This window comes from Prenolepis imparis, unplaced genomic scaffold (assembly GCF_030444845.1).
Source record: "Prenolepis imparis isolate NDT839.2.m4 unplaced genomic scaffold, iyPreImpa1.0 SCAF_14, whole genome shotgun sequence".
Lineage (NCBI taxonomy): Eukaryota > Metazoa > Arthropoda > Insecta > Hymenoptera > Formicidae > Prenolepis > Prenolepis imparis.
This window is the reverse complement of record NW_028141172.1, coordinates 8,737,628-8,754,759: the sequence shown is the minus strand read 5'-3', so window position 1 is coordinate 8,754,759 and position 17,132 is coordinate 8,737,628. Positions and strand designations below refer to the sequence as shown.

At 31.8% G+C, this 17,132-nt stretch overlaps 2 protein-coding genes and 1 long non-coding RNA gene across 7 annotated transcripts; 2 read left to right on the top strand and 1 right to left on the bottom strand.

Annotated features, from left to right (window-relative positions):
* The first annotated feature begins 1,592 nt into the window (after positions 1–1,592).
* On the top strand, positions 1,593–2,701 carry LOC145945038 (uncharacterized). Of its 2 annotated transcripts, none has more exons than XM_083053830.1 (2): positions 1,593–1,899; positions 2,562–2,701. In XM_083053830.1, the coding sequence occupies exons 1-2, from the start codon at positions 1,593–1,595 to the stop codon at positions 2,573–2,575; spliced, it is 321 nt and encodes a 106-aa protein (XP_082909956.1). In that variant the 3' UTR covers positions 2,576–2,701. The 2 variants fall into 2 exon arrangements, with proteins under 2 accessions (XP_082909956.1, XP_082909958.1); XM_083053832.1 differs by lacking the exon at positions 2,562–2,701 and adding an exon at positions 2,155–2,288.
* A 3,919-nt stretch (positions 2,702–6,620) lies between these two features.
* LOC145945039 (uncharacterized) lies at positions 6,621–8,425 on the top strand. Of its 3 annotated transcripts, none has more exons than XR_014426783.1 (2): positions 6,621–6,828; positions 7,993–8,425. It is a non-coding gene; the product is annotated as an uncharacterized LOC145945039 (long non-coding RNA). The 3 variants fall into 3 exon arrangements; XR_014426782.1 differs by having other exon boundaries at positions 7,990–8,420; XR_014426784.1 differs by lacking the exon at positions 7,993–8,425 and adding an exon at positions 7,174–7,309.
* Positions 8,426–8,446: 21 nt separating this feature from the next.
* LOC145945037 (1-acyl-sn-glycerol-3-phosphate acyltransferase gamma) lies at positions 8,447–16,616 on the bottom strand. 2 transcript variants are annotated; one of them, XM_083053828.1, is made up of 7 exons: positions 16,238–16,616; positions 14,097–14,342; positions 13,849–14,021; positions 13,607–13,768; positions 13,054–13,392; positions 11,806–12,025; positions 8,447–11,505 (listed from the first exon to the last, which is right to left on the bottom strand). In XM_083053828.1, exons 2-7 carry the CDS (start codon positions 14,275–14,277, stop codon positions 11,417–11,419), a joined length of 1,164 nt encoding a protein of 387 aa, XP_082909954.1. In that variant the 5' UTR covers positions 14,278–14,342; positions 16,238–16,616; the 3' UTR covers positions 8,447–11,416. The 2 variants fall into 2 exon arrangements, with proteins under 2 accessions (XP_082909954.1, XP_082909955.1); XM_083053829.1 differs by lacking the exon at positions 16,238–16,616 and adding an exon at positions 14,653–14,766.
* Positions 16,617–17,132: the final 516 nt, after the last annotated feature.

Here is a 17,132-nt window from a genome sequence, read left to right as displayed (position 1 = left end):
TCGAAATTAGAAGAAGTTGATGCTACAGGAGAAGCTATCGTTGCCACTTGGAGTCCGGAATCACGATCTATTATCTTATCCGCTAATTCAGCCAATTTAACTAACGGAGATCCTTCAACAACAGCTAGAGTAGCTTGAATTCGGGTAGGTAAACGTTGCAGCCAAATCGAGTATAAAACATTTTCCGAAATTGATCCTCCAGATAATTGTTTTAATTCTCGAAGCAATTCTGACGGCTTTTTGTCATTCAATTCAATTCCCGCTAATAACTGTCGTAATCTTTTTTCTTCGGAATCGGTGAAGCGATTAATTAATAAATTTTTTAAGTACAAATATTTATCTTTTTTAGGTGGATTTTCTACAATCTCCGAAACGGCAACAAGAGCTTGTTCGTCTAAATGTCTAATTACGGTATTATATTTAATATCTTCTGACCGTATCCGGAAAACGAGAAACTCGCTCTCCAGTTGAACGAACCAAAGTTTCGGCTGTTTATGCCAAAAGTTAGGTAATTTTAAAAGTCTGAACTCATTTGAGTTAATCTCCTTCTCTTGACTCACCTTGTTGTAGAAGATCATTGATAGGAAAATTTAATGTCCTTGTACTTGCAGGCCGTTGTTCGACATTTTCAAAGGGGACGGTCTCTGATGCAGGAGTAGCAGTTGGAGATCTCTCGATAGGCATGATGAAATCTTGAAGAGAAGTTGAATTGAAGTCCTGAAGTCCGAATAAATCTCAGCAATCTAAAGAATTAGCCGCTGCAAGAGAAGTCTTCTCTTGGATCGGGATCAAAACAGCACCAAGGAATTGCGATAACTCCAGCGTTCGAATTTTCCGCACAAATAATTATATTTGAATCATCAGATCACGTCGGGGTCACCAGTTGTGGAGTTTACCGCGAGAAATAACCAGATTTGTTAGTTTCTTGATATTTATATTTGGAGAACAAATTAATAGGTCTTTACAGTACTTTGTATCAAGAAGGAATAATAAAAGAATTAAGTTTACAAATTGACAAACGTTGTTAAGAGTAAATTAATAAATCAATAAAAAGTTTGAAAGTATAACAAAAGAGAAAGTGTGAATCTTCAAGTTGATAAGTAAGTAATCTTCATTATCGATGAGTTGCCACAATTTTACGGACTTGGCAATCGAGTATGCAGGAGCCTTAAGCCTAGTCTACAATGGCAGTAGGGATTCGGTCTTGAGCAAGCAAACTGAGTGCCACGGACAGATGATCGATTGGTATTTTTGACGGAGATTATTATAATTTTGATATTTTTGGATGTAGTTGCGCGTCCTTTGATGGAGTCTATTGTTCATAGTGTCGTGAGCTGTATTAGCTGTTTGTTGTGAATTGAAATTGTTTCGGTAAAAGAGAACATTATATTGCCACGTGTTATAATTTTGTGAGAGTGTCGGCCATTTTGCTTCGGCGTTTGCCGTGACTTGCATTATTGGGGTCGGTGCTGATTTCTTTTCCTTTTCTTTTCTTTTCCTTTTTCTTTCTTTGAATTAATATCTTTTTACCTCTTTTTTATTCGATTTCTTTCCTTTATTATATAATTTTGTTCCTATTTATTTTCTTTTTAATGATGAACAGGACTTGTGATAGTAATAGTTACATGACTAATTCTGATAATTTTCAGATGCGTAATGAATGCATGGACATTGACTCTGAACCTCAAGAGGTTTTAGATGCATTAATTTCACTTTCTCAAGAAGCTGGAGGACCAATCTCTGTGGCACCTTTGAATGAGGTCGGTAAGGAGAACATTGCTCTGGGGACCACATCATCTCGGTATATTAAGTCGAGGGGCTTAAAAAGAAATTTGATAGCGGGAAAATCTTCTGAACCTTCTTCTACATCTGTTAAGAGAGCGCCATCGAATGATGTTGGTAAGCTAGATTTATTGCAATCTTCATCTAGTAGTCATGTTACTGGCTCCGTAGTATCTTTGTCAAATGAGATTTTATCTAGTCGATATTCGATCAATAATCAGGGACCATTTAGTGTTCACATTCAAAGGATTTCTAATCCTAGATCTCTTTTGCATCCAATTTTTGTAGGAAAAGTAATCTTTAATTTTATGAAAGAGAGTATTTTGGAGGTTAAAAGAATTGGATTTTCTAAGGTTGCTGTTTCTTTTGAAGGATAGGGAGGCGGCTAACAAATTAATTGAAAATCAGTATTTAAAGGATAAAGATCTTATTGCCTTTATTCCTCCTTTTTATATCTCTCGTAAGGGTATTATTAGGGACGTTCCTTTTGATTTGATAGAGGAGGATGTTATACAGGGCTCAGAAAGTCCTTTTAAAATAGTAGCTGTTAAGAGATTTTTTAGAAGGAATTCACTTGTAAGTAAAGATGCTAATAGCGATAAGAATAATAATGATAAGTCTAATATTGACGTTGGTAAGAAAGCTGAATTTATTCCTACGTTGACAATGGCAATAACTTTTGAAGGTCAGCGTCTTCCTAAATACATAACACTTTTTCACGTTTCTTATCCGATCTATCCATATGTTTCTAGAGTATCTCAATGTTATTCTTGTTTTAGATTTGGACATGTGAGTGCGACGTGTAAGGGGAAGTCTCGATGTGTTTCGTGTGGTGATGAGAAACATGAGGAGGGGACTGTTTGTCCTCGCAGGGGTTTGTATGTAAATTGTAAAGGAAGCCATCCGGCGAATTCTCGTGAGTGTCCGGAATTAATTCTGCAGAGAGAAATTCGTATGATATCAGCATATAGGAATATTACATTATCGGATGCGAGGGATATCGTGAAGGGTTTTTCTCGGTCTGAGGTGCCCTCTAATTCCTTGGAGGAGTTTCCTCTTATTAATGGTTCCCATTTGAATGGGAGGCGTTTGGGTGATTTTCGTGATGCTTCTTATGCGGGAGTAGTTGCTGGTATGTCCTCTCCGCCTTCGTCGGCTCAGGCATTGTATATTCCTTCTTCTTCGTCCTCGTCGTCTTCGGCTTTGTCGGGGGGGGGTTGAATACCGAGAGTTAAGGCTTGGAGAAAGAAAAATAGTAAAAATAGAGCTCTGCCTAGTGTCTCTTTTTCCTCAGAAGAGTCTTTTAATATTAATAATGATAATTTTGATAAAGATAGTTTGTCTAATCGTAATGAACTTTGTAAGGGTTTAGATATCCAGAAGAGTAAAAATAATACTACTAAGATATTAAGTGGATCTATTGTTAATTCAGATATTAATTCTTATTCAGTTGATACTGATAATGGGGATATTTTGAAGAAAATTTTATTTCATTATAACTCGCTTACTTTGCAAATTTCTAATATTCTGCAGAAGATGAATATTTCTGTTGATGGATCCTCGCTTGCTGTGGCTGCGAATGTGAATAATGGTTTGGCTGTGTCGGCCTTGCCTTCTTCTTTACCCTAATTATGAATCAGGACAGGACTATTGGACAGTTGAGGATTTTACAATGGAATTGCCATTCATTTTTGAATAAGAGGGACTCGATTGGTGACTTGTTTGGTGATTATGATGTTTTGGCTTTTTGTGAGACATGGTTGGATGATAGGCATACCATTAATCTTAAGAATTTTAATGTTGTTCGTGTTGATGGACCTTCTTCTAGATCGGGGGGTTTGATGATAGCTATTAAAAATGATATTCCCTTTTCTTTGGTTGAGAATGTTTTTTCATTGGAAAATCAATTAGAGTCTTTGGCAATCAAAATTCCTATTTCGACGGGTTCTTTGATTATAGTTTCCATTTACAGACATCCAGGGACTTTTCCTTCCGACGGCTGGGATGGGCTTTTGAATTCTTGTAAAGATTATTCATCTTTATTGATTTTGGGGGACTTTAATGCTCATCATCCGGGGTAGGGGTCTTCCGTCACTGATTCATCGGGTAGCTCTCTTCATCGTGCTATGCTTCATAATTGTATGATTCCCATAAATGATGGTTCACCTACGTTTATTTCTCGTTCTAATCAGTTGAATTCTGTTATAGATCTTGCTTTCGTCTCTGCTTCGTTGTACCCGGTTTGCTGTTGGAATTTGTTGGAGGATTCGTACAGTAGTGATCATTTACCTATTGGCATTACTATTAATTCCACTTGCAATATTATAAGTTTTTATTCACATAAATGTAATTATAAGAAAATGAATTGGAAGAAATTTACGCGTTCGTTATATGCTTCTTTTTCTGAGCTTGAGGATAGACTTGGGGATCTACAGATCACCTTTACTTCAAAATATAATATCTTTTTTGATCATTTGAGGGAAGTCATTCGATCGGGTCTTCCTTCCGAGAGGGCTATAAATTTCCGTGTTAATAGGGTTAGACATGCCCCTCCTCCTTTACCTTGGTGGAATGGGGAGTGTTCTGAGGCGGTGGAGCATAGGAAGCGTGCTCTTAAGAATTATCGAAAACTTATGAATTATCCTAACTATCTTGAGTATAAGAGGCGGGAGGCTATGGCTAAAAAAGTCTTCAGAAAGGCTAAGCGTGAATCTTGGAGGGCTAATTGTGAATCACTTAATTTTAGGACTTCTATGACCTCAGTTTGGAGTATGGTGAAGAGATTTAAACATCGTTGTCTTGGTTTAGCTGCTTCTTCGATTACCTCTAATTTTATTGTTCCTGATAAATTAATTAATCAAATAGATGCTTTGTGTCCTCCTTATGTTGCTCCTGGGCCTTATAGTGTTTGTTGTATGTCGTCATTTGTTATTCGTTGTGATTTGTTTGACTCATTTTTTACAATGGAGGAATTTGATAGGATTTTTAGTATTCTTAAACCTAGGAAGTCCCCGGGGCCTGATCAGATTGATCATTTGATTCTTCTTAAGCTTCCTTTGAAATATAGATCTATTTTGTTGAGTATTTTGAATGGTTTGTTTTTTGGGGGAGAGTTTCCTTTTGCGTGGCATGAGTCTATCGTATATATGATACCCAAAGCATCTCCTGGTAAATATAGGCCGATATCTCTCACTTCTTCCGTTCTTAAATTACTTGAAAGGCTTGTGTATTTGAGATTAAATTGGTGGCTGGAGTCCAACAAGTTTCTTCCTAATTCTCAATATGGATTTCGTAATTTTAGGTGGTGCATTGATAATTTGGCCATTCTTACTTCCCAGATTAATATCAATTTTGTAAGAGGGCATTGTACTGCTTGTTTGTTTTTAGATTTAACCAGTGCTTTCGATAATGTTTTGCCCCACATTCTTTTGTCTGATCTAGAAACATTGGGTCTTCCATCTCATCTTTGTAAATTCATATACAATATAGTACATTTTAGGAAACTTCAAATAGTATTTAATGGTAGGATTATTGATGCACGCCATACCTATAAAGGGGTCCCGCAGGGATCCATATTGGCTCCGCTTCTTTTCAATGTCTATTTAGCTGGGTTGAAGGATTGCATTCTTCCTGATTGTGAGATTCTTCAATTCGCTGATGATATTGTGTTGTTCTCCAGCTCTCAATCCTCGGATAAGGCGATAAAGTCCTTGGAAAAATCAGCTAATCGGTGTATTAGTTATTTGGATTCCAGAGGCCTTTCTACTTCTATTACTAAATCTGCATTTATGGTTTTTTCTAGGAAAAGAATTTCTCCTACTTCTTATTCTGTTAAGTTGAATAATTGTGTAATCAATTCAGTTCATTCTCATAGATTTTTGGGTATCATATTGGATTCTCGTTTGCGCGGTGAAGAGCATGTTAATTATATCTCTGATAAGTGTATGAAGCTCAATAATGTTATTAGGGCCCTGAGGGGTACTTGGTGGGGGGCGGATCCTCGTACTTTGCTTCAGATTTATAAGGCTATGATTAGGGGAATTATATATTATGGATGTTTTATTTATCCATTTAATAATGGTTCGATCTTTAGGAAACTTGAATTAGTTGTTTTTCAGTCTTTGCGTCTGTGCTTGGGTTTGCGTCGGACTACTCCTACAAATGTTATTCTGGCGGAATCGGGGGAGGGTTCTCTGTATCATAGGTTGCTTTATTTGACTTCTAAATATGTTTTGAAGGTGTTTTCTCAGGAGGACCATCCATTGATTGATAAGTTATTTTTGTTACGTCATTTTTCTCGTTCTTCTCGTAAGGTTTGTCCTTCTTTTTACTTTCTTTTGTTTAAGGCATTTGATAGTCTTTCTCGTTATAAATCAAATATTGTGTCGTTTGATATTTTTCCTCTCTTCCGTACTAATTATTGGGCAATTGTAAATTCTCCTACGACAATAATTACTTCAACTAATGCTGTGGGATCTATTAAGAGTGCTTCAATTCCGCAAGTTATTTTTATGGATTTATATAGAGATTTAATTAATAATTCAACTATATTTTATACGGATGCTTCTAAGAAAAGTACTTCTGATTTTGTGGGCTTTGCTTTATATTCTCCTTTTATTAATTTACAAGTTTTATATAGACTATCGTTTTCGTCTGTTTTTACAGCCGAGGCTTTTGCTATTTTATATGTTCTTGAATTAATTTTACAAAAATCTATTAACATTTCAGTTGTATTTACGGATTCTCGTAGTGTTGTGGAAGCGATTTCTTCTCCTAATAAATTTAAATCTTCTAATTTTGTAATTTTGTCTATTCTTCAAGCTCTGTATAATATTAAGATGAAAGGATTTATTTGTACTATAGTTTGGATTCCCGCTCATTCGGGAATTTTGGGTAACGAGACAGCTGACTTTCTTGCTAATAGAGCGACTTCTCAAGGTAAACTTGTGCCTGAGTATTTGCCACATTCGGATTTTTATGAATTGGCCTTTCATAGGTTCATTAGTGGATCCCAGAGAGCTCTCCTTGCGCAGGCCAATTTCAAAGGTAAGAATTACTTTAATTTGCATAATTCTTTTGGCATTAAAACTTGGTTTCATAAAATTAACCTTAAAAGAAATTTTGTTACTTCCTTGTCGAGAATTAGAGTTAATCACTATGCTTTGAATGAGAGTCTTTTTAGGTGTAATTTGGTTTCTAGTCCTGCTTGTCATTGTGGTTCTCCTTCCCAGTCTGTGGATCATTTATTTTGGTTCTGTCCTGCTTTCTCCCTGCAGAGATATAACTTGATAAATTCCCTTAAAAGACTTAAGTTTTTTCCTCACGAAATTTCTTTACTTTTGAAAGATCCTAAACCTAAAGTTATTAATCTGATTTGCTCTTTCCTTAAAGATTGTGATGTGAACCTTTGATCCTGTTCCTTGAGTTGGTGTCTCCTTTTTGATTGTAAGTCATCGACTGATGGACTTGGACTTTTGTGAGGACTTTTATTTTTGACGCTGTGCCAATGGATTTATATATTTCTACCAGTTTATGGCTTGATGGATGGATCATTTTGTCATCCTGTTGCCAGTAATTTATAAGAAGAAGAAGAAGAAGTACAATGGCAGTAAGCAGTATAGAGTAAGCAGTAAGCAGTAAGCAGTATGAAATGGGAATTGCCCATTTCGTTACTCCCGGTCTTTACATCCACTAAAAACAGTATACTCTCTATTCCTACAGCCTTGTTATTGCCATTGTATACTGTTTTTAGTGGATGTAAAGACCGGGAGTAACGAAATGGGCAATTCCCATTTCATACTGCTTACTGCTTACTACTTACTCTATACTGCTTACTGCCATTGTAGACTAGGCTTTAAAGGCCATTGCACGTACAAAAATTTTAGTCGTAATAGTCAGCAAATCGTCCAATCACAGTCAAGCATTCTTATTACGTTATGATAATTCTTCTCTATGATTGGACGATTTGCTTACGACTTTACGATTACGACTAAAATTTTTGTACGTGCAATGGCCTTTAAGGATGAAAAGTGGAAAAAAATATCCACCAATAAGAGCAGGGAATAGATATTATTCCCTGCTTTTATTGGTAGATATTTTCTATTTCCTGTTCCTATTGCCTGTTGCCTGGCATTGTGCGAGGGGCTTTAAGGATTATTACTTTGGCTGCGTTATAATATATGTGAATACAGATTTTTCCAATATTAGCAGTGAATTTCGGAATGCAGCCTTTAAATAACTGTCAAAGAGGGATACGAAGTTGGTCCACCTTCTAATAAGCAGGTGCAACCGTCTAGCCTATGGAAAACCGGCGTATTCCTGGGCAATATCAAGGAGAATAACCAAATGATCAGCAAGAGTTGCGCATCCTGATTGATTGAAATTTGATGTGAAAACCAAAAATTCATTATATGCACATTAATGTGCTCTTGTGCTTTTCATTTAAAATAATTAAGATAATTAACAAATAATAATTGTTAAAATAATTAAATACTTATTATAGCTATTGAAGGCCGACAAAAATCGACCATTTCTAGTCAAGTCAATTAAACCTATAGAAGAACTATCAAAGAAAGAAAAATAATTGTAATATCAATATATATATATATATTATTATGGCCTGAATTTATGCTTTATAGAAACATATGTAGAAGAAGTTAGAATATAGAAAAAAATATATAATTTTATTTTAAAAAATGTCAACCATATGACAAATCTTATGACTTGATATGCTTCCTTGTCCTTAGAGATTAGATCTCTGTTGTCTACTAATACCTTTAATATTCTGAACCATCTCAGATATTATCGTAATCTTAAAATCTCAAAAAAATAACCTTAAGAATTTTTTTTAATTTTATTACCATATTTACCTCTTCAAAAGAGGCAACTTTGTACTAAACAATATTTTCATCTTTAAAAGAAAAATAAAATATTTTAAATTATTTTTAGATGTTTCATTCTATATAATGAAAAAACATCGCTTAATTATGTTGCGACTATTACATAAGCATAAATGCAAACTCTCAGCAAAAAGAGTATTGCAGTCAATATTAAATCAATTAATAAATTCATGTACATATCAAATAATCCAGATAATTAACAAATAACAATTGTTAAAACAGTTTTTGAGTTATACAAGATGTAAGATACTAAGATACATAATATCTGATAAATACATGTCATATAATTCAAAATTGGAAGAAAATATAGTGTGTCATCCATTCTTCATAATTGCTGATGCACATTAGAGCATTGAATCGTTTATTAAACGATTACTATATTTGAAAAAATATCAATGCAGAAAAAGGTATAAACATCATATAACAATACCAAGCATACACGCTCGGGCGCAGGCGCGTACTCATACATACACATACACACAATATTATCTCGCTTCATGAATATTTCGCTTCACTTTATAACGCTGACTTGTGGCTAACAATAAGTTATCTCTATTCTCGAGCAAATAATTTTTTTTTATTTGAATAAGCCTTATTTTACTTATTAATATAGTTTATATATGGCAGTAATAAATTATTTACGTAAAAGTTATTAGCAAAAAATAAAATTTTTCCAATTTTTATTTTATCTTATGAAAATTTTAATAAATTTTAAGATTTTAAATGATTAAAATTAAACCTTAGATAATTTTCATAGAAAGTTTCAATTTAAAATTATTTTCATCAAAATAAAAAAAGATGTAAAAAACTTTTATTAATTGTTATTATATAAAATGACTTGTGTTATTATATAAATGATTTAGTACTGCCAGATATACAAATAAGAACATTCTCTTAATCCAGAAATGATAAGGGTAATACAAAGTCATAAAGTAAAGCAAAAAATTACATTGCTTATGTGCGTGCACGCATACACACACACACACACACACACACACACACACGTGCGCGCGCGCGCGCGCGCACAAAATGTCTCACCATAAATAAACTTTTTTCATCTTTTAAAATTTAAATTAAAAAAAATAAACCATAACATATATATACATAGGGTGTCTTATTTTAAAGTTTACAGTACTATATCTAGCAAACCTTTTTCAAATAATCTCGCAAACATTTTTCAAATAAAAGTTGTATGATTTCAAGGGGGACATAAGATAATGGCAATAATTTGACCTTAGATAGTCGTTTGAAGGTCACCTTCAATTTCTTAAATGAAATCTACTATTTTTCATTGCATATTTTTGTATTATAGCTTATCTCGAGAGCTTCCAAAACACTATAATAAAGTTATTTTTCTCTTAAGTGCTTTTTGAGTTATAAGGCTATATATTGTAAAATATTCAGTTTTCGATAATCTTACCTTAATTCTTTTATGCACGGAATAATGAGACCAATTAAGTGGTGTAATAAAGAAAATAGATAATTGTTTTTAAAAAGAAGTATATAATTTGCAACATGCAGCTGCGTAATTTTTCTTAAAAACAACTATGTGTTTTCTTTACACCAATTGATTGGTCTCATTATTCCATGCATAAAAATATTAAGGTAAGATTACCGAAAACTGAATATTTTACAAGATATTTTACATTTTATATCAAAAAATTGTAAACCTCAAATCTTATAGCTCAAAAAGTACTTAAGAGAAAAATACTTTATTATAGTGTTTTGGAAAGCTCTTGAGATAAGCTACAAGAATATGTAATTAAAAATAGTAGATTTCATTTAAGAAATTGAAGGTGCACTTTACGTGAATTTCAAACGACTATTTACAAGATCAAATCTTTGCTACTATCTTATATCCCCCTTCAAACCATACAACTTTTGTTTGAAACATTTTCAATGAAATCATTTTGCGAAATATAAAACTGTAAACTTTAAAATGGAACACTCTGTATATATGTAATTAAAGCTTAAGCTGAATTCTATTGTGAATATAATAATTGCTTACAAAAACTATTTATATGTATTAAAGAACAAAGAGATATGCATAATTTTTTAATGCGCGCGCGTGTGTATGTGTGTGTATACAATATATATATATATATATATATATATATATATATATATATATATATATGTATATATATATATGTATGTATATATATGTATGTATGTATATGTATACACACACACACACACATACATACACGTCTTGTGATCTATCTTTCTTATTATTAGTTTAAAAGATAAAAGAAAGTATTTATACTTATAGTAAGATATTATGTACGTATATGTACATCTGCACACGCACGCATACACACACACACACACAAGCGCATGCACATCCGCACATATGCGTCCTTCACACATGTGTATACATGTACACGCACATATGTATATGTACTTAATATATGTGTATATCTGTGTGTATGTGTTACATATTGAATTCATAGGCCTAGTTTACATCGAGCACTTGATACGCGTATCAAATAGTAAATAACTAGTAAATTGATTCAGTTATTGGCTGATCAAATTCACTACTTGATACGCGTATCAAGTGCTCGATGTAAACTAGGCCATTTATAGAATTTGTCAAATGTATACATATCGGCCATTTCTTATAGTTTCTCCTTTTTTCCTATAAACCATATGGAAATAGTTCTTTCCTGCTTCCTGTTTCCTGCTTTGACACTTATTTTCAAGAGTTGTTCCTCGTTAAAACGATTGCTTTGAAATTATTTATCCTTTTTTGCATCCGCCACGCCGTATGACGAGGCCTTACTTATTTCTGACATTCCGAGCGTTTTGTACATTAGTAGATAAACTGTAATTTAATTTGTTTTCATGAAAACATCTTTAAAATATCAAAATGTTTCGCGATTTAAAAGATCATAGCATACAAAAAAGAAAGGGAAAAGAACAAGCAGTAAGCAAATCGAATAATCGCAGTGCATTTATGCTTAAAAATTCAAATCTGATAATCATGTTTATTATATTCAAAAAATTCATAAATTAAATTTAGTTATTTAAATGTAGCTATTCTTTTGAGATTAACATGCGAGCAATAATATAACAATAATGGTCAAATACAATGACAAATAAGAATATGAAAGATACTACTTACATAAAAATATAATTGCAATTCCGATGAGGAAGTAGATGATTGATCCGGATAGGAGAAGCCTTAGAAGATAATACAGCATTGGTACAAGGACAACTATTGCCCAGAATATAGTGTTAATGAGGGAATAATATCTTCTTTTTAGCGTGAACGAATCTGTCCTAGGCACTCCGCTCATGGCAAAAAAATCGCCCGTCTTATAAAAACTCTCTGTCATGAGATCCTACCAAACAGAGTTTATCTAACATTATTGTTATGTTAATTCAAACTTATTGCGTTAAGATAATGTAAACTTATTGAAAATATAAAAATCGATTTTTGCATATTATTTTACTTGATATAAACTCGATATAAAATGTTATGTGTTTTGTTAGATTTATGCTCAATTTAAATGGTTCATTCATGCAGAATGATAATGTGTGGCTGTCTTTGTTAAATATATAATTACTCAAAACTATTCGGTTAAACACCCATTTTAATTCAAGGAACATTACTATATAGGGTGTTTAATTTTAATCGACCGCCCTCAAGACTTTTATTTTTGATTGTACAACAAAATGTTTCAAACAAAAATTGTTTGATTTAAAAAGGGACAGAAGATTATGCTACTGACTTTTTTCTAAAGGTCGCTTTTCAAGATTATCTGAAGGTTATTTATATTTTTTTAAATGGAACTATTATAGTTTTTTTTATATAAATCGAACAACTGTGTGTTTTCTTTGCACCAGTAGATTTCTTTCATTATTTTATGCATAAAAGTATTGTAGTAAAATCGTCAAAAAATAAATATTTTACGAGATATTTCATAGTTTATGTACTTTAGTGTCAAATTAAAGTATAAAATATCTTGTAAACTATTCTTTTTTGGCTATCTTACCCTTATAAAACCCTTTTTATATAGAATATTGAGGAATCAATTTATATAAAAAAAATTATAATGGTTCCATTTAAAAAAACATAAATGACTCAAATGACCTTGAAAAGTGCTTTTCAGAAAAAATTCAGTAACACCATCTTTTGTCCCCCTCCAAATCAAACAACTTTTGTTTGAAACATTTTGTTGTACAATCAAAAATATAAAAAATTTTTGCAAGTGGTCAATTAAAATTGGACACCATATATATATTGCAGATCTTTCTCGAACATATTCTCTCTACTCGCTTACATATTTCTCTACAATATTGTAGAGAATATGTTGAAAAACCAAACTTTTTGAAGATTTTTTATTGCATTATCAGTGGTACACACTACCTTTTGTTGATAAAGCTTATGCAGCCATTCGGCAGCAGCCTCATCTCCCTCTGGCACTTCATCAATAGGAATTCTTTTGGCATACATATGTCCCACCAACCGTTTTCCTAGAAGGAGATTCTTCATGGTTGGTTTTATCGAATCAGACGGTTTGAATGCTATTTGAATATCATAAATGGCCGTTGCTTTGCCCCTCATATGCGGAATGCTGGCAGTAAAGCCTTTTGTGCGTGGCGTTAAGTGATACTTCAATACTGGTAGACCTTTTTCAATGGCGAATTTTTGACTGGCTTCCAATTTCTTTAATGTAAAGCGCGTACCCTCGGGATAAAGTAGAAGCTATAATCAATTCAATTATTTTTAGATGAACAAATACCTTATTATTATTCATATTGTCTATTATTAAACGACATTTAAAATATAAAACAATATAACAAAATATATATATAACAAATAATTTATTATTATTCATGTTGTTTATATTATTAAATAATATTTAAAATATATAATTCAATATATCTGCAATGGATGAAAGAAAAAAAAAAATACATACCCACATGGTATCGGGATATTCAACCAACTCCTTAATTTGATTCTTAATGTTCACTTTATCTTTTTCCCAACTCCTTTCAAGGAAGATGCTCTCAGCGAATTTCCATGCCCATCCTAGTGTCGGAATATATTGTATCGATTTCTTAGCATAAGCTTTGCAATTCTAAATAAAAATTAAAAAATATTTTTTTTAAATAAATGGGTAAATAAAAAGTCCTTTTGAGTCCTTAAGAGAATACTTACGCCTAGCAGCCTCACGCGATCGCACAATAGCCAACCTATCAACCAATCAGTCTCGTAACAATGATTCATTAAAAGGTAACCATGCTCCTTGCCGTAATATTTATCAAAATCCTTCTTATCTATGTACAATATCAAGTCCGATCCTGCCCACCATTCTGCCATAAATACTAATTCTAATAAAAATTCAAAACATTAATATCTTGGAAATAAATAAAAAAGACTAAAGTAATTTGACGAAATAAACTTACGACAATAGAAGGAATAACAGAGATAATAATTAATCTTGCGATACAGATACTTGGAAAAGGGCCTTAATCCACAATATAAAATGCATTGGAAGAAATTTATTATCAAGCCGGAAGTAAAAAATGTAATAGCAAACATAAGGTGTATCACTGACGATTGCTTCATGGAGGTGAGCACTCCCATGGCGATAATCGAATAGTATTAAACTGTATACTTTATGGAAAACATAAATGTTCACTTATTTTTACCTGTAACAAAAGCACCAATCATTCTTTTAATTAATAAGATAAAATAAATTGCATTTGCACATACACATTTACAAAAGTAACTCATAATTATTTTCAATAATTTGTTTAAAATTTAATTATAGCAATTATTATACTCATAACTATTATGGTGAAAAGAAGAAACTTTAACTATATGTGCAAGTGTGTGTGTGTGTGTGTGTGTGTGTGTGTGTGTGTGTGTGTGTGTGTGTGTGTGTGTGTGTGTGTGTGTGTGTGTACATATATATATATATATATATATATATATTTACACAAGCAAATAAGAACTTGCCTGAGGATGAAAAAATTATTGTAGCGTTGTTATGTACAATTTTCTGATATCTGGATGTCAAATTGGCAATTAAATTATTGCTCTAGTATCAATTGACTCATCATTCAACTTCATTTAGTACATTGGTGATAAATTATATATAGTAATATATAGTAAATAAAAATAAATTTATATATATAAATTATATATAAATTATATAAAAATTAAATAAAAATAAATAAATATATATATATACACTACCGTCAAAAAGTTTAAGACCAAAAAAATTTGTAAATTTAATTTATTATTTCTTCCCAAAAAATAATGCAAGCTATTTTTACTTTTATGGTGTTATAATATGATCTTGTAGCTATTAATAAAAAAAATAAACAATCAGCGGAATGTCATATTTTAACGTGTAAAAATTAATTATTCTCACGAGGACCTTTATTACTTTGGTCTTAAACTTTCTGACGGTAGTGTATATTATATAACATAATCAAATGCCGATACAAATAAAATTTTCTTGAGAAGATAAAAATTAAATATAGAAACAGATTTTGTATGCAATTTACCAGCTTGTTTCTTAGAAACAATTAGTAGAATATATTTTCTGCTTTGATATACTCTTAAGAGTAAAAAAATTGTCAAGTCATTCGAATATTCAAATGTTATGTCATTCGTGTCAATGATTCTAATGCAAACATAAATATTAATTTTTAATTGACTTTAATTTTAATTAACCTCAGTTTTAATTAAAGTTCCAAAAGTCCAGTTTAATTAAATAAATAGGCTAGCTTAGATTTATTAATGTTTATTAAATTCTTAAGACATTAATAAGCTTTATAAGTGTTACTAAATAATAACTTTTCTAAAAATTTCTTTTTTCAGAGCTGCTCAAAATTTAAATTAAGAATTAAACTTGTACAAACTCAAATTTTTAGAAATAAAATTACTACAATTATATCAGAAATACATTACAGAAGAAACATCATTATGTAACAGATGCGTCAGATTAAACTCAACCAGTATTAATTCCTACAAAACTCATTAACCATCATTACATTATATAATTCTATTTACAAGTTTCTCCTTCAAATAATCCAGATACCATAACAAAATATCTGAAACCAACAAAATTCTATTTAACAGTATAAAGAATTGATGGCAAAAAAAAGAAAGAAACTAATAGTATCAAAAGATTTTGAGGCAATATACTTGTAGATGTCTATAATACTTGATTAAATATAAAAATGATAAAAAATTAAATGTATATACTTTGTTAACTTGTAGAATACACAATAAATTACAAGCAGTAAACAAATATTTGTTTCTATGTTTCATTATCTCAATTTACAAAAAATGTTTCCCTTTTTTTGGAAGTTAAAAAAATTATATTTCTCTCTTATCCTAATCTACAAAATATATTTCGACAAAAGTAAAACAAACGCAATATATATAATACTTATACTTTAAACTGTCATATCCTATGTGCCGTAATTCTGATGACATATGATGTACACTAGAGTAAAAATTTTTTTCACGAGAATATCTACTATAAAAACTACTATAAAAACCACGAAAACACATCGATTATTAGTCTCACCTAGTTTAGCGCTTCTGGTATGGAAGAAAAATGTGAGAAAAATTGTGCGTGCCAAGCTGTCGAATGTAGAAAAGATCAAAGTGCGAAATTCCAAAGTTCACTGACAACACGTCAACAATGTGCTTCGTATGTGCGTCTCTTGGTATTGTTGCTGTTTTATGCCTCATCAGAATCACGCCTCAGTGCTTGTTCCGTGCTATGCGTGTAGCGCAAATAAGCGTGTAAAAAAAACGAATAACTGACTGCTCTGGTCAGAATATTATAATGAAAATATATCAATAACTTTTTAACGGGAAAGTCTGGCAGCGCGATGATAAGTGAATGGGACGATTAATTAACGTCTAACGTACATCTCATCTCTGTCATATTTTGAGCAGTAGTCATTATTATATATACGTGTAGTATATATATATATATATATATATATATATATGTATGTATATATATATGTATGTATGTATCTATATATATATATATATGTATGTATGTATCTATATATATATATATATGTATGTATCTATATATATATGTATGTATGTATGTACATATGTATGTGTATATGCGTTCTATTCATGGACGTAGGGGTTCGTTCAGTCACCGACGAGATACTAGTACCAGAGAGAAGAATGAGAGGGGCCACGCCGCCGTTTTCCGTGGGACGGTTTTCCTAGCTGGTACAGTGGCGCTAACTGGATCCATTTTAGAGCCAGCGGAACTACGTAGCCAGATCCACTTTCGATGCCACGGTAGAACGACCGATTGGTTCATGTCCATGCTAGATCCACTTTTCGTTAGTCAAATCTAAAATCATTATTTGATGCATATGTGTGTCTACACATTTTATCCATATAAATTTTGAATGAAAAATATATTCCGCGTACATAAATTAATTAAA